A 19,792-nucleotide genomic window follows, 5' to 3' on the forward strand; every position below is an offset into this window, starting at 1 on the left:
GGACGTTGTGTAATGTTTATTGCAAACATTTATATTGTTTATTAGAACGATTTCGAACTCATGGATTCGGGGCTCACAAAGTAATTATATAAAAGGGGGGGAAAATGGAACAGGGTTTTTACAAAAGCGTTGTCACATAATTAGAGCAGACACTTTCCTTGGGAAGCTGTTCTACAATCTCAGTCTTACATATGATGTTGAGGCTTCAGAAAAGAGTGCAGAGAAGAGCAATAAAGATGATTAGGGGACTGGAGGTTAAAACGTATGTAGAACGGTTGCAGGAATTGGGTATGTCTAGGTCTGCAACCCGCGGCTCCGGAGCCGCATGCGGCTCTTTCAGCCGTCTCCTGCGGCTCCCAGTCCTCTGCCATGTGCAGTCCAAAAAAAAAAAAAAGTGGGACTAAAAAAGTTCAACCAATCAATTTATTTATTTATTTATTCGGTTTCTATACCGCCCTATTCCCAAAGGACTCAGGGCGGTTTACAAGGCAAAATTTAAAAACAATACAATATAAAATTAAAATTAAATTAAATTAAGTCTAGCCGCAAAAATTAAATCACAATTTAAAAACATTAAACCCCTCAGTCCAGACCAGATAGCTCAAAGAGCCAGGTTTTTAGTTCCCGGCGAAATGAACGAAGATTGAGGGCAGTCCGGAGTTCCGTTGGCAGTTGATTCCATAGGGCAGGCGCGCCCACAGAGAACGCCCTCCCCCTGTGGATCGCCTGTCAGCAATCCTTGACCGGCGGTACCCTGAGGAGGCCCTCCCTGTGGGAGCGCACAGGACGATGGGTAATTGACGTTGGCAGCAGGTGCTCCCTTAGATAATCCGGGCCCATGCCATTTAGGGCTTTATAGGTCATCACCAGCACCTTGAATCTCACCCGGAGGGCAACTGGAAGCCAATGCAGCTCACGGAGAAGAGGTGTTGCATGGGAGTATCGGGAGACTCCCATCACAACTCGCGCGGCTGCATTCTGCACCAGCTGAAGCCTCCGAGTGGTCCTCAGGGGCAGCCCCATGTAGAGAGCATTGCAGTAATCTAGCCGGGAGGTCACGAGCGCATGGGTGACTGTGCGTAGCGCATCTCGGTCCAGATAGGGCCGTAACTGGCGCACCAGGCGAACCTGGGCAAAAGCCCCCCTGGCCACGGCTCCTATATGATCTTCCAAACTGAGCCGTGAATCCAGGAGGACACCCAAGTTGCGGGCCCTATCAACGGGGGGGTAACACCTCACCCCCCATAGTTAACGATGGAAAAGATTGGTTAGTCTGAGATGCCGATATGCACAGCCACTCAGTCTTGGCAGTATTGAGACAAAGCCTGTTTCTCCCCATCCAAACCCGGACCGCTTCCAGGCAACGGGACATCACGGCGAGGGCATCACTGGGTTGGTTCAGGGTGGAAAGAAAAAGCTGGGTATCATCAGCATACTGATGATACCCCACCCCAAAACCACGAATGAGCTCACCCAGCGGCTTCATATAGATGTTGAACAAGAGGGGAGAGAGGACCGACCCCTGAGGAACTCCACAAACGAGAGGCCTCGGGGCGGACCTCTGCCCTCCCGTCAACACCGACTGCGAGCGGCCCAGGAGGTAGGAGGAGAACCACTGTAAAACAGTGCCCCCCACTCCAATTCAAATATGCAGGGTAGGTGCATATCTTGCCTTGGCTCCACTCTTCAGTCAAACCCTGTTCTGTGCATGCGCGCATGTATGCACATGTGCACACATTTTTTGCGGCTCCCAGTTTTTCCTTTTGTGAGGGAACCGGTTCCGAGTGGCTCTTTCACTGTTTCAGGTTGCTGACCCCTGGTCTAGTCTAACAGAGAGAGAGGGACCAAGGGTGACAGGATAGCAGTGCTCCTATATTTGAGGGGCTGCCACAAAGAAGAGGGGCTAAAGCGCCTACAGGCAGAACAAGAAGCAATGGGCGGAAACTAATCAGAGAGAAGCAACCTAGAACGAAGGAGAAATTTCTTGACAGTGAGAGCAATTTAAACAGTGGAACAACTTTGCCTCCAGAAGTTGTGGGTGCTCCAACACTGGAAATTTTGAAGAAGAGCTTGGACAGCCATTTGTCTGAAACGGGGTCTCCTGCTTGAGGAAAGGGTTGGGCTGGAAGACCTCCAGGATCCCTTTCAACTCTTGTTACTTTCTTATTTTAAGAATCTGTTTACATCACAAGAATTTTATGACAGTAACCTATCTTACCCTCAAGAAAGACTCCTGGAAAGAAACGGGATTCTCCCTAACATGCAGCCAAAGATTGGGGCCAAGAAAAATGAACACAGTGCAGCAGCAGGAACGAGGATGAGGGATTTTGCAGGACATTCCCACAGAGAGATCAGTAGGTAGAATTTGAAACTGCTGAAGTTTTTACACCAATGCATAGAGTGCAGAAAAGGAACAGGGAAATCCTAAATCAGGAAAACAAGTACGTTTAGGCGAACATTCCTGAAAAGTCTGCAAAAAGACAGCCGAGCTCAGAGAGCACCAAGGACCCCCACAGCTCAACCCTGAGCTGCACATGTTCTCTTCTATCGGTACATTGTTGAAAGTTGGTGGGAAGACACTTAACACTGGCATATATAGCAGTGCAAAGTAGCAATTTATTCAAACGGAACAAACTCAACAGAAAGGGTGTGGGAGTGCTGAATTAAATGTAAAGAACAAATATGCTTGCTCAGAAATGGAAGAAAAGAGGGTGGAAATCCTGTATAAAACATGTGGTTAAAAATATTTCATTTATTTATTTATTTATTAAGTGCATTTGCCACCTCTCTCACCCCGAAGTGTCTCTGGATGGCTTACCTTGTTAAAGAATATTATCTCAAAGAATACAGGGAGCAACCAAAACCGGATTGTGATTATGAGAGTTTATTACTGACCATTTGGACAGCAGAAGATAAAAGAGGGGGTTCATGTGGTCATAAGAACATAATTAGGGCCCACCTACTCCAGCAGTCTGTTCTCATAGTGGCCAACCAAGCACACGAGAAATCCCACTAGTCTCCCAGCAGATGGCCTTCAGTGGCTGTCACACGGCTACCAAGGTTAATAGCTATCGATCTATTTGCATTAGATGACCAGTCTTTCAAAGAGGCATGCAATATTGATAGTGGAAAGTTTCAATTATCCTGACATCTGCTGGGAAACTGCCGGGCGTCAAAGGTCAGACAAATTCATATATATATATGTATGTATGTATGTAGATCTTTGGTCATTCGGTATATATATATATATATATATATATATATATATATATATATATATATATATATATATATATATATATATATATATACACACACATATATATACATATACATATATATATATATATATATATATATATATATATATATATATATATATATATATATATATATATATATATATATTTGTTTTCTGAGGTGAATATATATATATTCACCATCGGAAATTAATTGTTGAAAGAAGTGAAAATGACAGTTATCTTGTGGGTGGGGGGGAAGCGAACACATTAGCCTTGAATGAATGATATCTGGAGAAAGAGAAAGGAGAAAGAGAGCAGATTTTAATGAACTCTTAAGTCGTTTCCTAGGTATTGTACAATCCCGGTGGCAAAAGGCTCTATGTATTCAGTTCAAATACTTATTAAATAGGATAGTCTGATTAAGCTAAGCCAAAGCCAAACAAAACACAGGTTCAATCAAGCGTAGAAATCCAGCCATTATATCCATAAGAAGAATTCTTAGATCTTCTTAAGACAGATGCCAGTATTATAATCTACATTAAAGCAGCACACTGGCTGGAAATGAATTTGCTGAAAGCCAGACAGTAAATTCAGGATCAAAAGCTGATACAAGAGATTTTTCAAACTGTAGGACAGGCACGCAAATTCTGGGAGTTGAAGTCCACAAGTCATAAAAGGGCCAAGTTTGAAGACCCCTGCTGTAGGAGCTCACTAACACAAATGCTAGAAGTACATATGCTGAGTGTTAAGTGGCCTTTTTTAAGGTCTGACTGTTCCTATCTAGCCAGTTTTGACTTTTTCCCAGTTATTTCCTCTGGCTGGTAGTAGCTCTCCACATTCTTTATTAGATTTTCATCCCACCTTCATTATCTTTATAAATAAGGCAGCAAACATATATAACACTCCTTCCTCCTATTTTCCCCACAAGATTTATGGACTTCCAAGTCCCAGAATCCTTCAGCCAGCTATGCTAGTTGGGGAATTCTGGAATTTGAAGTCCATAAGTCTTTAAATGGCCAAATTTACAGACCTCTGCACTAGACAAACCTCTCGGAGATTGAGCTTCTTTCACCAGCCACTTAATCTAATTTAGCCTGTATTGGGAATGGGCTTCTGGATGCCAAGCATTTGGAAATGAGACTAAACATTGAGTTGTGATTTCAGTTCATCAAGATTTGATGGTATCAACTTGAAGAGCTATGGTGGCGTAATGGTTTAGAATGCAGTACTGCAGGCCAGCTCTGTCCACTGCCAGGATCCTGACCAGCTCGTTGACTCTGCCTGCCATCCTTCCGAGGTCGGTAAAATTAGGACCCAGATTGTTGGGGGCAATAGGCTGACTTTGTAAACAGCTTAAGAGAGGGCTGTGAAGCGATACGTAAGCCTAGGTTTCCTTGCTAAGAGTTAATAAAGTCAGCAAGATTTTTCAAAGAGAATGATAAACAAGGGTAAACAACAGAAATGGGAACTTTAGTAGTGTGTTTTACCACAGTTGTGTTTTCCCGACACCTGGCACTCCGCAGATCTCTGTGATTTTGGTGAGCTGCACACCTCCACCCAGGATGTCATCCAGTGCAGAGCAAAAGGTGACAATGAATCCTTGAGTCTGCTCTTTTTCCAACAGTTCCAGGGCTGTACTTTTCTTAACGGCTTCTGCTTCCTCAGAAGTCTTTCCTCCATCACTTTGCTGTTCCCGTTTGATCACCTTTAAAATTTCTAGAGCCTCCTCTTTAGAAATGCCAATCTCTGAAAAATCAAAACACCGAATATATTAATATGATAATTAAAAAGAGGCACATCTAGTTCACTAATAGCCACTTAAAGAGGTATCCTTCTTTAGGGAATACCCACAAAGAATGTTCTAGTAGTTGAAACTTTTAAGTTTTTTTTTTTTGCTGCGACTGCTACTGGGCAATTGGTTTTGAATTACTAGAAATGTTTCAACCTGTTTTTAATTAACTGTTCTTTTTATATATTGATAAATTGTGGACCCCTTCATGGATTACTGCCCCTTCATGGATTACTTCCCCTTCATGGATTACTGCCCCCTTCATGGATTACTGCCTTGTCGTGGCGAAGGGGCTTGCGTAATTCAATGAAGCTATGAGCTATGCCGTGCAGGGCCACCCAAGACGGACAGGTCATAGCTGAGAGTTCTGACAAAACGTGATCCACTGGAGAAGGAAATGGCAACCCACTCCAGTATCTTTGCCATGAAAACCCTATGGACAGTACCAAAAGGCAAAACGATATGACGCTGGAAGATGAGCCCCTCAGGTCGGAAGGCGTCCAATATGCTACTGGGGAAGAGCAGAGGGCTAGTACTAGTAGCGCCAGAAAGAATGAAGCGACTGGGCCAAAGCCGAAAGGACGCTCAGCTGTGGATATGTCTGGTGGTGAAAGGAAAGTCCGATGCTGTAAAGATTTTTTCTCCATAGGAACCTGGAATGTAAGATCCATGAATCAAGGAAAGCTGGACGTGGTCAAACAAGAGATGACAAGACTGAACATCGACATCTTAGGTATCAGCGAACTAAAATGGACAGGAATGGGTGAATTTAATTCAGATGACCATCAGGTATACTACTGCGGGCAAGAATCCCTCAGAAGAAATGGAGTAGCCTTCATAGTCAATAAAAGAGTAGGAAAATCAATACTGGGATACAATCCTCAAAATGACAGAATGATCTCAGTTCGAATCCAAGGCAAACCATTCAATATCACAGTAGTCCAAGTCTATGCCCCAACCACCAGTGCTGAAGAGGATGAAATTGACCGGTTCTATGAAGCCCTACAGCACCTTATAGAAGTAACACCAAAAAATGATGTCCTTATCATCATGGGGGATTGGAATGCTAAAGTAGGAAGCCAAAAGATAACTGGAATAACAGGCAAGTTTGGCCTTGGAGTACAAAATGAAGCAGGGCACAGGCTGATAGAATTTTGTCAAGAGAATACGATGGTCATAGCAAACACTCTTTTCCAACAACCCAAGAGACGGCTCTACACATGGACATCACCAGACGGTCAACACAGAAATCAGATTGACTATATGCTCTGCAGCCAAAGATGGAGAAGCTCTATACAGTCGGTAAAAACAAGACCAGGAGCTGACTGTGGCTCAGACCATGAGCTTCTCCTTGCAAAGTTTAGGCTTAAACTGAAGAAAGTAGGGAAAAGCACTAGGCCAGTCAGGTATGAATTAAATCATATCCCTGTTGAATATACAGTAGAGGTGACAAATAGATTTAAGGAATTAGATCTGATAGACAGAGTGCCTGAAGAACTATGGACAGAGGTTCGCGACATTGTACAACAGGTAGCAACCAAAACTATCCCAAAGAAAAAGAAATGCAAGAAAGCAAAATGGCTGTCTGAGGAAGCTTTGCAAATAGCTGAGGAAAGGAGGGAAGCGAAAGGCAAGGGAGAAAAACATAGATATGCCCAATTGAATGCAGAATTCCAGAGAATAGCTAGAAGAGATAAGAATGCCTTCTTAAATGAACAGTGCAAAGAAATAGAAGAAAACAATAGAATAGGGAGGACCAGAGATCTTTTCAAGAAAATTGGAGAGATGAAGGGAACGTTTAATGCAAAAATGGGCATGATAAAGGACCAAAATGGCAGGGACCTAACAGAGGCAGAAGAGATTAAGAAGAGGTGGCAAAATTACACAAAAGAACTATACAAGAATGAGCTTAACGTCCCAGATAATCACAATGATGTGGTCACTGACCTCGAGCCAGACATCCTAGAATGTGAGGTGAAGTGGGCCTTAGAAAAGCTGAGCAACAACAAAGCTAGTGGAGGTGACAGTATTCCAGCTGAGCTATTCAAAATCTTAAAAGACAGTGCAGTAAAAGTGCTACACTCAATTTGCCAGCAAATTTGGAAAACTCAACAGTGGCCACAGGATTGGAAAAGATCAGTTTACATTCCAATTCCAAAGAAAGGCAGTGCCAAAGAATGTTCAAACTATCGCACCATTGCACTCATTTCTCATGCTAGTAAAGTCATGCTTAAAATCCTACAAGCTAGACTTCAGCAGTATGTGGATCGAGAACTACCAGAAGTACAGGCAGGATTTCGAAGAGGCAGAGGAACTAGAGATCAAATTGCCAACATACGCTGGATCATGGAGAAAGCTAGGGAGTTCCAGAAAAACATCTACTTCTGCTTCATTGACTATGCTAAAGCCTTTGATTGTGTGGATCATAACAAACTGTGGCAAGTTCTTAAAGAGATGGGAGTACCAGACCATCTTATTTGTCTCTTGAGAAACCTATATGCGGGTCAAGAAGCAACAGTGAGAACTGGACACGGAACCACTGATTGGTTCAAAATTGGGAAAGGAGTCCGGCAAGGCTGTATACTGTCGCCCTGCCTATTTAACTTATATGCAGAGCACATCATGAGAAAGGCAGGGCTAGATGAATCAAAAGTTGGAATTAAGATTGCCGGAAGAAATATCAACAACCTAAGATACGCAGATGATACCACTCTAATGGCAGAAAGTGAACAAGAACTAAAGAGCCTCTTGTTGCGGGTGAAGAAGGAGAGTGCAAAACTTGGGTTGAAACTTAACATTAAGAAAACCAAGATCATGGCAACTGGCCCTCTCAATTCCTGGCAAATAGATGGGGAAGAAATGGAGGTAGTGACAGATTTTGTTTTCCTGGGCTCCAAGATCACTGCAGATGGGGACTGTAGCCAAGAAATTAAAAGACGCTTGCTCCTGGGGAGGAAAGCCATGGCAAATCTAGACAGCACACTAAAAAGCAGAGACATCACCCTGTCAACAAAAGTGCGTATAGTCAAGGCTATGGTCTTCCCAGTTGCAATGTATGGCAGTGAAAGTTGGACCATAAGAAAGGCTGAGCGCCAAAGAATTGAGGCCTTTGAACTATGGTGCTGGAGAAGACTCCTGCGAGTCCCTTGGACTGCAAGGCGATCAAACCGGTCAGTCCTAGAGGAGATCAATCCTGACTGCTCTTTAGAAGGCCAGATCCTGAAGCTAAAACTCAAATACTTTGGCCACCTAATGAGAAGGAAGGACTCACTGGAGAAGAGCCTAATGCTGGGAAAGATCGAGGGCAATAGAAGAAGGGGACGACAGAGAATGAGGTGGCTGGATGGAGTCACTGAAGCAGTAGGCGTGAGCTTAAATGGACTCCAGAAGATGGTAGAAGACAGGAAGGCCTGGAGGAATGTTGTCCATAGGGTCGCGATGGGTCGGACACGACTTCGCAGCTAACAACAACAAAATTGTGGTAGAGAAGAGCAGAGCATGAATAAACAACTGGTATGAAGAAAAAATATGAAGCTTTCATAAAATGAAGTGCCATATATTTTCCTAGGGTTTTGATATATCTAAAAATCCCTTTTATTCCTCATTTTATTTCTGCTTCTTTAAACCCTTTTTTTTTTAAATGAAAACTAAAGCATAGTATGATAGCATCACCTTGTGGTCAACTAAGATAACAGTGCATTCCTACTTTAGTCCACTGAAAAGCAAAACCCACTGAGTTTATTCTCCAATTTATTTAATGTGTGTATATACTGTGTTTTATTTTTATTCTTATATTATGAGCCACCCAGAGGTATAGAAGTGTGTGTGTGTGTGTATAGCATGTATGTATCTGCATATACATACATACATATATATATAAAGAGTTCGAAATGATCATCTCAGCCTCCCAAAATTCTTTATTAGCAATTTGAATAATTTGCACAAATAATGAGCTGTCATAAGTTGACTATATCCTGTGGATAAGCCTTGAGTCAGGCCAAAACAGGAATGAAAGAGTTAATTAGCAAGGTGCATTCAAAAAGCCTTGACAAATACTTAACACACATTTGCCTTGCCTCCTAGCTAATAAAACAGAGAAAGACCCTGTGGCTCAGGAAGTTAAAAACAACTGCCTAATATATAATCAGCCCAGGTTCGAATCTCAGATAAAGGGTATGACTGACTGATGAGAACATAAAGAGTTCGAAATGATCATCTCAGCCTCCCAAAATTCTTTACTTGTGAGTCTGACCCCCCCACACAAACAAACACACCCATTTTAAGGGGTATGGAAAAAAATATCCTCCTCCACCACACAAAGCTCCGGCCGACAAGGTGTGGGATTGTTAAGTCCTATCAAGAAAAGGCGATTTCGGTTTGTGGAGGCCCAGAAACTCAACCGAGTTCAAAAACTTTTCCCCGAAAAAGACACCAAGCGCTCAAAACGAGGGAGGGCAAGAAGACGACCATTAAACCTCCCCCAGGAGGTGGTTGTGAGGAAGGAACCGAAGAGCAAAGCTCAGCTCAGCCCAAACTGGCGAGGTTTTTTTCTTTGGGCGGGAAAACCGGTTTCCCTCAGCCGGCCGCGATACCTTTGCTCAGCTGGCAAGGCCCGACCTCCAGCACCTCCTGAGCCGTCTGGAAACCGGCGGCCGTTAGCTTCGCCCGCCAAGCCGGCGCCAAGGGGAAGGTGCCCAAATCCCTGAGTTCCATGAGGGAGAAGAGCAGGCACCGTCCATGCTCCCTCGCCTCTCTGAGGCGATGGACTTCAACTCCCAAGAAGCCTCGCGGGTAGCGCGCCTGCGCCGAAGAAAGAATTTAGGGGGCGGGGTTGCAATCCAGCCACTCGCGGGGACGGAGGGCTTTCTCTTCGGGACGGCTGGAACGAGCATGCGCCGGCTGGGGAGGATTCTGGGAGTTAAAGTTCATTCCCTTGCGGAAGGGGACAGCTTCTCGACAGGCTCACTCGAGAGGATTCTGGGAGTTGAAGTCCAGACCCTTGACGGTGCTCTCACGCTGGAGAGAATTCTGTTGGTCAAGCTACGGGCAGGCTCACCATTTGCTTAGTGCAGGGGTCTTCAAATTAGGCCCTTTTATGACTCATGGACTTCAACTCCCAGAATTCCTCAGCCAGCCAGTTGAAGTCCATGAGTCATAAAAGGGCCTAATTTGAAGACCCCTGGCTTAGTGATTAACTTACAATAGCACTGAAAAAAGTGACTGATCAGCATTTTTCATACTTATGACCATTGCAGCAGATCTTGTGATCAAAATTCAGATGAATTGCAACTGACTTTTACTTTTTACACGACGATGTAAAAAAGATGTTGAGACTCTAGAAAGAGTACAGAGAAGAGCAAGAATGATTAGGGGGCTGGAGGCTAAAACATACAAGGAACGGTTGCTAGAATTGGGCATGTCTAGTTTAATGAAGGGAAGGACGAGGGGGGACATGATAGCAGTCTTCCAATATCTCAGGGGCTGCCCCAAAGAAGAGGGAGTCAAGCTCTTCTCCAAAGCCCCTGAAGGCAGGACAAGAAGCAATGGATAGAAATCTATCAAGGAGAGAAGCAGCCTAGAACTAAGGAGAAACTTCCTGACAGTGAGAACAATTAACCAGTGGAACAACCTGCCTCCAGAAGCGGTGAATGCTCCAACACTGGAAGTTTTTAAGAAGAGACTGGACAGCAATTATTAATCAACTGTACGCTTCATTTCTCTATGACTGTGATATCTGGCATGTTGTGTTCCAAATGACGATCTGTCTGTATTCGGAAGTCCCACAAGATCTTCACCCTCTCGTTCTCAACAACTTTTTCCACCCTGTATTCCCACAACTTTTCGGACATAGGCAAGTTGTATTTTTTACACAATGCCCAGTGGATTAGTTTAGCAACTCGGTCATGTCTAGCTTTGTAATCAGTTTGCGTGATTTTGCTGCACTGGCATATTAAATGTGAAAGTTTCAATTTTGTCGTTGCAAAGTCGGCAATTTGGATTGTCACTAAATTTTTGTATCTTCACTTTGCTGGCATTAGTTTGTAGTGATTGTTCTTGAGCAGCCAGTATTAAGCCTTCCGTTTCTTTCTTGATGGTTCCCATCTTAAGCCATGCCCATGTCAAGTTGTTATCACATTTTCCTTCAATGTTTTTCAAATGCTGTCCATGCAAAGCTTTGGTTTTCCATCTGTTTAATCTGCCATCCAGCCGTTTTTCCTTATATTCTGCCTTTGTTTCTGTTATTTTTATAATGCTCTCTGTTTTCACAGCCTGCAGCAATTTTTCTGTACTTTGATTCACATAGTCATTCAAAGTTCATTTTTCTTCTTCTACAGTTTGGGGGATTTGCAATAGCCCTCTGCCCCCTATTCTTCTTGGCAGGTACAATCTGTCGATGTCACTTCGTGGATGTAGAGCATGGTGCATGTTCAAAAGTTTACGCGTTTTCGGGTCTAGGTGTTCCAATTCGACCAATGTCCAGTTGATAATTCCAGCTGGGTAGCATATCACTGGGACTGCTCATATATTAATGGTTTTAATTATATTTATTATTATTAACAAGGCGCTAAATTGGACTGGCACCTGGATGAGGAACAGTCCAGATAACAGCAAAAGCAAAAAGCAATAAAATATGCAAGACTTCGAATCTGGCCGAACTTTTCCCTTAGACTTAGAGAGAATCCTTGGCTCCACAAGATTGCTCCATTCATGCCAAAAAAAAAAAAGCAGGATTTTGAGTCCTTTCCATGTTCTCTGATTCAACTTGACTCGATAAAATTCTCGCCCGGCCCATACCTGGCATTCAAAGATAGAGCTGGGCTGAAAATGGAAGCTCTACTTAAGCCTCAGTCTCTCACACACACCTGGCTCTAATTCCCTAGCATAGGGAATTCTCTATCCCAGAGGATATACTGCTCCTGACCACTGAGGCTCGCTAAATTAAAACCCACCCGGCTATCATCATCACCATAATTCAACAATTTATCCGGTTCTGAGCCTCCAAAGCCGCGTTGCTCATCCTGAACATTATAAACTGCCCAAGATTTCCTTCAGAGCAGAAACAACAACTCGGTTCTGGATTGTCAGGAATTCCCCATTCTCTGGATTTTTACAAGGCTTTTAATTTATACTCCCGCCACCTTCCCGAGCCCTCACTCTCATTTCCCACAGGGAAGGGGAGAAAATGCCCACTGAATTATGCAGTGATCACTTGAGAAGCGTGTAGTATAAGGCCCTCTACCCCACAGGCAATTACACCATGGAGTATAGCATCTTCATCACCGGATGTTTTTGAAAATAGACTGGACAAACATTAGACCAGGATGGCATGTAGGTGTTCTGTACCAGCCTGCTACCGGCCCTGCAGCACAAGCAGGGACAACCCCTTTACAAACGGCAAGAGGCTGGAATGAAGCCTGCCAAGTTTATTAACATAAAACAGAGCAACACAAGACACCAACCATGAAACAGGAGCTATGAAACAGGAACTATTCAAGCGGTTGCCTTCAGCAAACCAGCCCTCCCACACATTCCCCTTATATACAGTTCAGGGCGTGGCTTCTCTCTGCCTCCTTCCGAGGTGCCCCATTGCCTTCCTGTTTACTCCTGATTGACTGCCTCCTGCGTCGGGCGTCCTTGAACAGGGCCAGCTGTGGGTCATCTTCATCCACGCTGTCAGGCTCACACAGCTGGGTCTCCGTCGTGACCAGGTGGGAGGAGCCTGGCTGAGGGCTCTGCGGAGCCTCAAGGCCATCATCAGCAAGCTCTTCAACACCCCCTTCCTCCTCCTCTGAGTCATCCGACCCAACTGCCGAACCCACAGGCTGACCCTGAATCACAACACTATCCCGCACCGCAGGGCCCTGAATCACAACAGTAGGCTCTCCTGCCTTGAGCAGGAGTTTGGACTAGAAGATCTCTGGGATCCCTTCCAGTCCTTTGATTTTATGTTCCAGGTTCTCATCTCAACAAAGTTTGGAGTGGCCCAAGTGACGGCAGACGGGAACAAGTGAAGCTGCTGTTACAACTGGGCCTTAGACACTGATTCCTAGATTGCCAAGCAAACGTCGCTTCGTTGATGTCCAGGAGCATCTTCAAAAAGCGGAACTAACTGTGAAGGGGACTGGATTGCCTCCCTTTGGCCCAGAAGGGTTAAAAGTTCAAGGAAGGAAATTCAGCTAGACATTAGGAGGATCTTCCTGCCAGTGGAACAAGCTGCCACTTGAAGGGATGAGTTCTCCTTTGCTACGAGTCGTCAAAGAGAGGGGGGGGGGTCCCTCTGCCAGAGAGGTTTTCAGCCCTCCTGCTTTGAGCAGAAAGGTGGAACAGAGGAATCCTAATTTGTCCCCAATACCAGGTTTCTCTGTACTGTACACAGATGACTGGCTCCTTGCAGGAAATTATTACAGTAACATTACTAGCAAATGTTGACTAGTTAAAGAATAGGATATAAATTTAATAAATAAAAATGTGATAACTGATGTTTTATTATTGATGTGTTCTCATCGTGTTCCTTTTTCATTGTCGTGTTATTTTACTTCATTTTTAAAAAAAAAAATTAAAACCCCAAAAGGGGAAATCACTTTCTACCCCCCCCCCCTTTTTCATGTTCTGGTCTAGTTTCATTTCCACAGTTTTACTTCCCTTCTGTTTCCACTTTTCTCTCATTTTTCTTCCTTTTCATGATTGTAAGCCTGCCTAGAGAGTATCCCCCAGGGCAGGGGTAGGCAACCTCGGCTCTTTTATGACTCATGGACTTCAACTCCCAGAATTCCTGAGCCAGCCATGCTGAGGAGAAATGTAGAGGTTTCCATGCTGAGCCATGCCGGCTCAGGAATTCTGGGAGTTGAAGTCCACAAGTCATAAAAGAGCCGTGGTTGCCTACCCCTGGTCTAGGCCTAGGCCGCTTTATGACTCGTGGACTTCAACTCCTAGAATTCTTGAGCCGGCCACACTGAGGGAAAAGGGAGAGGTTTCCATGCTGAGCCATGCCGGCTCAGGAATTCTGGGAGTTGAAGTCCACAAGTCATAAAAGAGCCGTGGTTGCCTACCCCTGGTCTAGGCCTAGGCCGCTTTATGACTCGTGGACTTCAACTCCTAGAATTCTTGAGCCGGCCACACTGAGGGAAAAGGGAGAGGTTTCCATGCTGAGCCATGCCGGCTCAGGAATTCTGGGAGTTGAAGTCCACAAGTCATAAAAGAGCCGTGGTTGCCTACCCCTGGTCTAGGCCTAGGCCGCTTTATGACTCGTGGACTTCAACTCCTAGAATTCTTGAGCCGGCCACACTGAGGGAAAAGGGAGAGGTTTCCATGCTGAGCCATGCTGGCTCAGGAATTCTGGGAGTTGAAGTCCATGAGTCATAAAAGAGCCGAGGTTGCCTACCCCTGCCCCAGGGTGAGACAGGCGGCAAATAAATTTAAAAATTAATTATTATTATTATTATTATTATTATTATTATGTTGTTGTTGTTGTTGTTTTTTTAAAAAATCCCGATTCCCCAAAAGGTCGTGCAATCCCGTTCCCAACGGCTTCCCGGTGCAAACACGCACCCAGCCGTCTCCCCAGGATGCAATTTTTGCAAGCTCTCCCGTGAAGGGAGGGGGGAGGGCGGGTGCGTGGAAGCGCCCCCCCACCATTTCGCGCTGTTCCCTCCTCCTGCCCGCGCCCCCCCCTCTCCCCCTCCTCTGCCTTTACGCCGTGGGGAGAACGCGGTGACGGCATCCGCCGGCCTCAACTGAATTCCTCGGCAGTTGGAAAAAAAAAAAAGCAAAAGTCGGCCGCCGAGGTGGGTCGGTGTGCGCCGGGCGGGGGTCGCGGGGCAAATGAGGTTTCCGTGCGGGAACGGGGGTGGTGGAGCGGGGGACGAAGGGGGGGGGTCAAGCGGGGGCGCAGATCGGTTCGGGATCCAAGGAGGTCTGCGGCGGGGGGGGGGAGGGGGGGCGTCGGCGTCGGCTTTCAGCGCAGGCGGAACCCCAAGCTTTTGAACCCACGTCCGGGAAGTGAACAGCCCTAGAGAGGAAAAATCCGAAATGATCTATCATCTATCTATCTATCTATCTATCTATCTATCTATCTATCTATCTATCTATCTATCTATCTATCTATCTATCTATCTATCTATCTATCTATCTATCTATCATCTATCTATCATCTATCTATCATCTATCTATCTATCTATGATGATGAAAGTGGGGAGGGGGCCGCCATCCCTAATAAAACTTCTCCAAATAGAAATTTTCATCTCTCGCCTGATCAGCGGAATTAACTTGAGTGCAGAGTCGTTTGGGATAGTGAGAAAGATTGGCGGGTATAAATGTGATTGATTGATTCATTGATTGGGAAGTGGGGGGGGTAGATAGATAGAGAGATAAATAGATATGAAAGGACAAGATGGATACGGAGAGGGATAGAGATGTGGATGATAGATAGATAGATAGATAGAGATAGATAGATATGAAGAGATGAATAGAGAAGATGGATGGATAGAGAGATGGATAGAGATGTGGATGATGGATAGATAGATATGAAGGGACAAGATGGATGGATAGAGAGAGATGGATAGAGATGTGGAAGATAGATAGATAGATATGAAGGGACTAGATGGATGGATACGGAAAGATGGATAGAGATGTGGAAGATAGATAGATAGATAGATAGATAGATAGATAGATAGATAGATAGATATGAAGAGATGAATAGAGACAAGATGGATGGATGGAGAGATGGATAGAGATGTGGATGATGGATAGATAGATATGAAGGGACAAGATGGATACGGAGAGGGATAGAGATGTGGATGATAGATATGAAGGGACAAGATGGATGGATACGGAGAGGTGGATAGAGATGTGGATGATAGATATGAAGAGACAAGATGGATACGGAGAGATGGATAGAGATGTGGAAGATAGATAGATAGATAGATAGATAGATAGATAGATAGATAGATAGATAGATAGATAGATATGAAGAGATGAATAGAGACAAGATGGATAGAGAGATGGATAGAGATGTGGATGATGGATAGATATGAAGGGACGATGGATACGGAGAGGAATAGAGATGTGGATGATAGATATGAAGGGACAAGATGGATGCATACGGAGAGATGGATAGAGATGTGGATGATAGATATGAAGGGAGAAGATGGATGGGTACGGAGAGATGGATAGAGATGTGGAAGATAGATAGATAGATAGATACATAGATAGATATGAAGGGAGAAGATGGATGGATACAGAGAGATGGATAGAGATGTGGAAGATAGATATGAAGGGACAAGACGGATGGATACGGAGAGATGGATAGAAATGTGGAAGATAGATATGAAGGGACAAGATGGATGGATACGGAGAGATGGATAGAGATGTGGATGATAGAGATGAAGAGATGAATAGAGACAAGATGGGTGGATATGGAGATATGGTTAGAGAGATGTGGATGATGGATGGATATAGATATGAAAAGATGAATAGAGAAGAGATGGATATGGAGAGATGGATGGAGATAGATTTGGAGAGATGGACAGAAAGATGTGGATGATGGATAGAGAGAGATTGACAGATGATAAAGATGGAGAGATGAATAGAAAAGGGATGGATGAATATGGAGAGATGGATAGAGAGATTTGGAGAGATGGATAGAAAGATGTGGATGATAGATTGACAGATGATAAAGATATGGAGAGATGAATGGAGAAGAGATGGATGGATAGATATGGAGAGTTGGATAGAGAGATGTAGATGGATAGATGATGTGAAGTGAGAGACTCTATATATGCATGGATGATTGGAGATAGATACACCAATCTCTTTTATTAAAAGGCTAAACTTTCTTAATTTATTGAATTAAATTTCATGATTTCCTTAAAAGGCATAAGATCAGGAGAGCTTCGATCTTTGAATTAAATAGATAAATCCTAACACTCTGGATATTTTATTTCACTGGGATATCTCGTTAATCTAGCTGTTTTTTTTTTGCCCGCGACAGCAATTCTTTTATAATTTTCTCTTAATTTACTTCCTTGGGCTTTCAGAAGGATAGTTTGAGTTCTGCCCCGCCCCCTGCCCCTCTTTCCCTTCGCACGTCTACACGTGAGTTCTAACCCCCCCCCCCGCGGTGAAAAAAATGGGTTCATCCAAACGACACAAGAGACCCCCCCACCGACGCGTCCCTGGAAACTCCCCACTCTCAGTCGTCCTCAAGGGTATGAACGGATAGGCGCGCGCGCGCAGACACGGGTTAGACGGGTTCACACGACCTAAGAGGTACGTGGCGACGTGGAAGCTTGCAAAAGGGATGGGTTTAGAACAAGTGACATGGTCTCCCCCCCCCCGGAGTGATGGAGGTCTGGTGTGTGTGGGGGAACCCCCTTCTTAACGTCTCTTTCCCACAGGGAGCATGGCCCATACCCTTCCCATTCCCTGCCCGGTCAAACTCGGGACAGTGAAACTCGAGAGCCCCGAAGCTCGTCTGCACGACTACGTCAAGCAGGGCAACTACGTCAAAGTGAAGAAGCTGCTCAAGAAAGGTAATTTGCGCGTGGGTGTTTAACAAGCCGGGCGTGCAAAAAGGGAGGCGAGCGTGCTTTGCGTCGTTTTCTTGCAAACGAGGTTTTTCGACTTGCAAACGGGTACTCAATCGGCCCCGGCGCTCCTGTTTCTTCCCCAAAGCGTTTTGTCTAGGAAAAAACGCGTGAAATGCACTTAGACACGGGTGCATCGTGGGTTGTTTTTTTGTGTGTGTGTGTGTGTGTGTGTGTGTGTGTGAGCTCGTGGAAGCGGAGATGGGCTTGCACGCGGGGCTTTGCACGCTTTCCCGCTGCACAGTTGCAAGGTGGATTTCGGCGGAGCGTTGCGCGGGCGCGCGCGGCCGGATTCGGGACCGATGCAAAGATTTGCACGGCGCACCGTTTCCCTTTCCACCTCCCGAAGCCGGCGCTGCATGCATCCTACGGACTTTCCACCCACGACTTTGCCCCCCCCCCGATTAGAATCAGCTGGGGCATTTTCCTTTATTTTTATTTTATTTTTTTGCATTTGAATGCGTGAAGTCCCGAGTTACAGCGAAGGCTGGAAGAAAAAATGGGTTTTGGAAGGATTGTAAGGACGCGGAGTCCGCAGACTGCAAACCGGGCACCGTCCTGGGCCGAGATTTACATCCGTCATCGCTTAATATAGGATGCACCCCAGGGGTGGTCAAACGCCGTGGGAACGGAGGGCGGCGATAGGTTGACAGTGTCCAACTATGACTTGATTCCCACCCCCCACCCCTTGTTTTTAAAAAAATGTCTGACTTTGGGGATAGTTACTCAGCTGAGGTCATAAGTACTTTTGCATGAACCCAGGTGCAGAAAAAGCTGTCTGAATGGTTGACTTTCCTAATTCCCCATTGCTAATCCCAGATTGTTGGGGGCAATTAAACTGACTTTGTAATAATGCCGCTTGGGGGTGTGTGAAAAAGCCCTAATAAGCAGGCATATACATAGAATGAAGGCTACTGCTAAGCTTGTAAGCCGCCCTGAGTCTTCGGAGAAGGGCGGGATATAAATGGAATTAAAATAAAATAAAAATAAATAAATAATCCGAATTGCACCCAATTCTGCCTCCTTGGCTTTACTTGCAACGCTTTGCAAATACTACAAGTTGCAGCCATTGGTCTGAAATGTGTAAGGTTTCCTGCCTGAGCAGGGGGTTGGACTAGATGACCTCGAAGGTTCCCTCCCAACTTCGTTGTTGTTACGGTTAAGTTCAGCAGCGTCCATTGCCATAGACGCGCGCATAGGAGGAAGGCTTGACAATTGAAATGAAGCTCCTCCTCCAGGTGGAGCGTGATTGGTTGTCCGTTTCCCCGATGCAAATCTCAAAAAAAAAAAACAACCCAGGGGGCTTATGGGCTCGCTCGGATTGCTACCAATATACGTTCTGGAACAGTTATTTTTTCCAAATAATTTACGCGGCGATGTTAGGAATTTAGGATTGGCTGTGGAAGGAAACATTGTGGAATGAAACAAGGCCGCCAGGCCGTCTTCTTGGTTACGGTCGCTGTGACCTGAAGAGGGGTGGCTGCGGGTGAGGCCGTGGAGTCGCGGAAGGATCCGTTAAGACTATACTTTCAGGGATCATTTCTATAGTATCCAACTAGAGAAATGCACTCGAAAGTGATCGGCTGAGCGAGCCACGAGGAGGAGGCGTAGTGTTCTCTCCTGAGCGCGAAGCTGGCAGGCGGCGCTACTTCGCGTAGCTGCCCTCTGCCATTGATGACCGTTCCGCCTCTTCATTGCGAAGAGGTTGGAGGGAGAGGACGCAGTCTGAGTGGTTCGCTCGCTTCCCCACCCCTTTTCTAAACTAAGTTAAATGAAAGAGAAAAATTTTCTTGGCGTTTTATTCCCGTGTATGGTTTTCTCACGTTTGCTTCCTCGCCCTCTCCGAGTTTTCACTTTTTGATGGAGATGAAGCGGGTTTTGCAAGTGTTTGAGCGTCAAACTATAGTAATTATGTTATTGTAGTAAACCTGCAAAGACCTCTGCAATAATAATGCAGGAGCAATTCAGTTTTCACCGGATAGTTTTAATCCCCGCAATTTTTAAGACGCTGAGACTTCTGCATCCTGTATGCTGATGTGGAGGATTCTGGGAGTTGCACGTGTTAACAGTCCAGAAGTCGAGAAACTTCCACGTGCTTCTGGGTTCCTGACTGACACAACCACAGTCCAGGTTTTAAGATTATTTTAAGAATTCTTAAAGAATGTTAAGAATGGAAT

At 45.0% G+C, this 19,792-nt stretch overlaps 2 protein-coding genes across 3 annotated transcripts in view; one reads left to right on the plus strand and one right to left on the minus strand.

Moving 5' to 3' along the window:
• RAD51C (RAD51 paralog C) overlaps positions 1-9,792 on the minus strand; it is a 72,665-nt gene extending 62,873 nt beyond the window's left edge. For both annotated transcript variants that reach the window (XM_081312863.1, XM_081312864.1), the window contains exons 1-2: positions 9,624-9,792; positions 4,730-4,988 (exon numbers count right to left, since the gene is read on the minus strand). In XM_081312863.1, the coding sequence (XP_081168989.1) occupies positions 4,730-4,988; positions 9,624-9,744 (380 nt within the window). In that variant the 5' untranslated portion in view covers positions 9,745-9,792. The remainder of the gene's footprint in view (positions 1-4,729; positions 4,989-9,623) is intronic.
• A 7,639-nt stretch (positions 9,793-17,431) lies between these two features.
• TEX14 (testis expressed 14, intercellular bridge forming factor) overlaps positions 17,432-19,792 on the plus strand; it is a gene marked incomplete at its 5' end in the record, with an annotated part of 102,937 nt that continues 100,576 nt past the window's right edge. The window contains one exon of the mRNA XM_081346669.1: positions 17,432-17,561. Coding sequence (XP_081202795.1) covers positions 17,432-17,561 — 130 coding nt within the window. The remainder of the gene's footprint in view (positions 17,562-19,792) is intronic.

Source organism: Vipera berus, assembly GCF_964194415.1.
Source record: "Vipera berus genome assembly, chromosome: 1".
In the NCBI taxonomy this organism is placed as follows: domain Eukaryota; kingdom Metazoa; phylum Chordata; class Lepidosauria; order Squamata; family Viperidae; genus Vipera; species Vipera berus.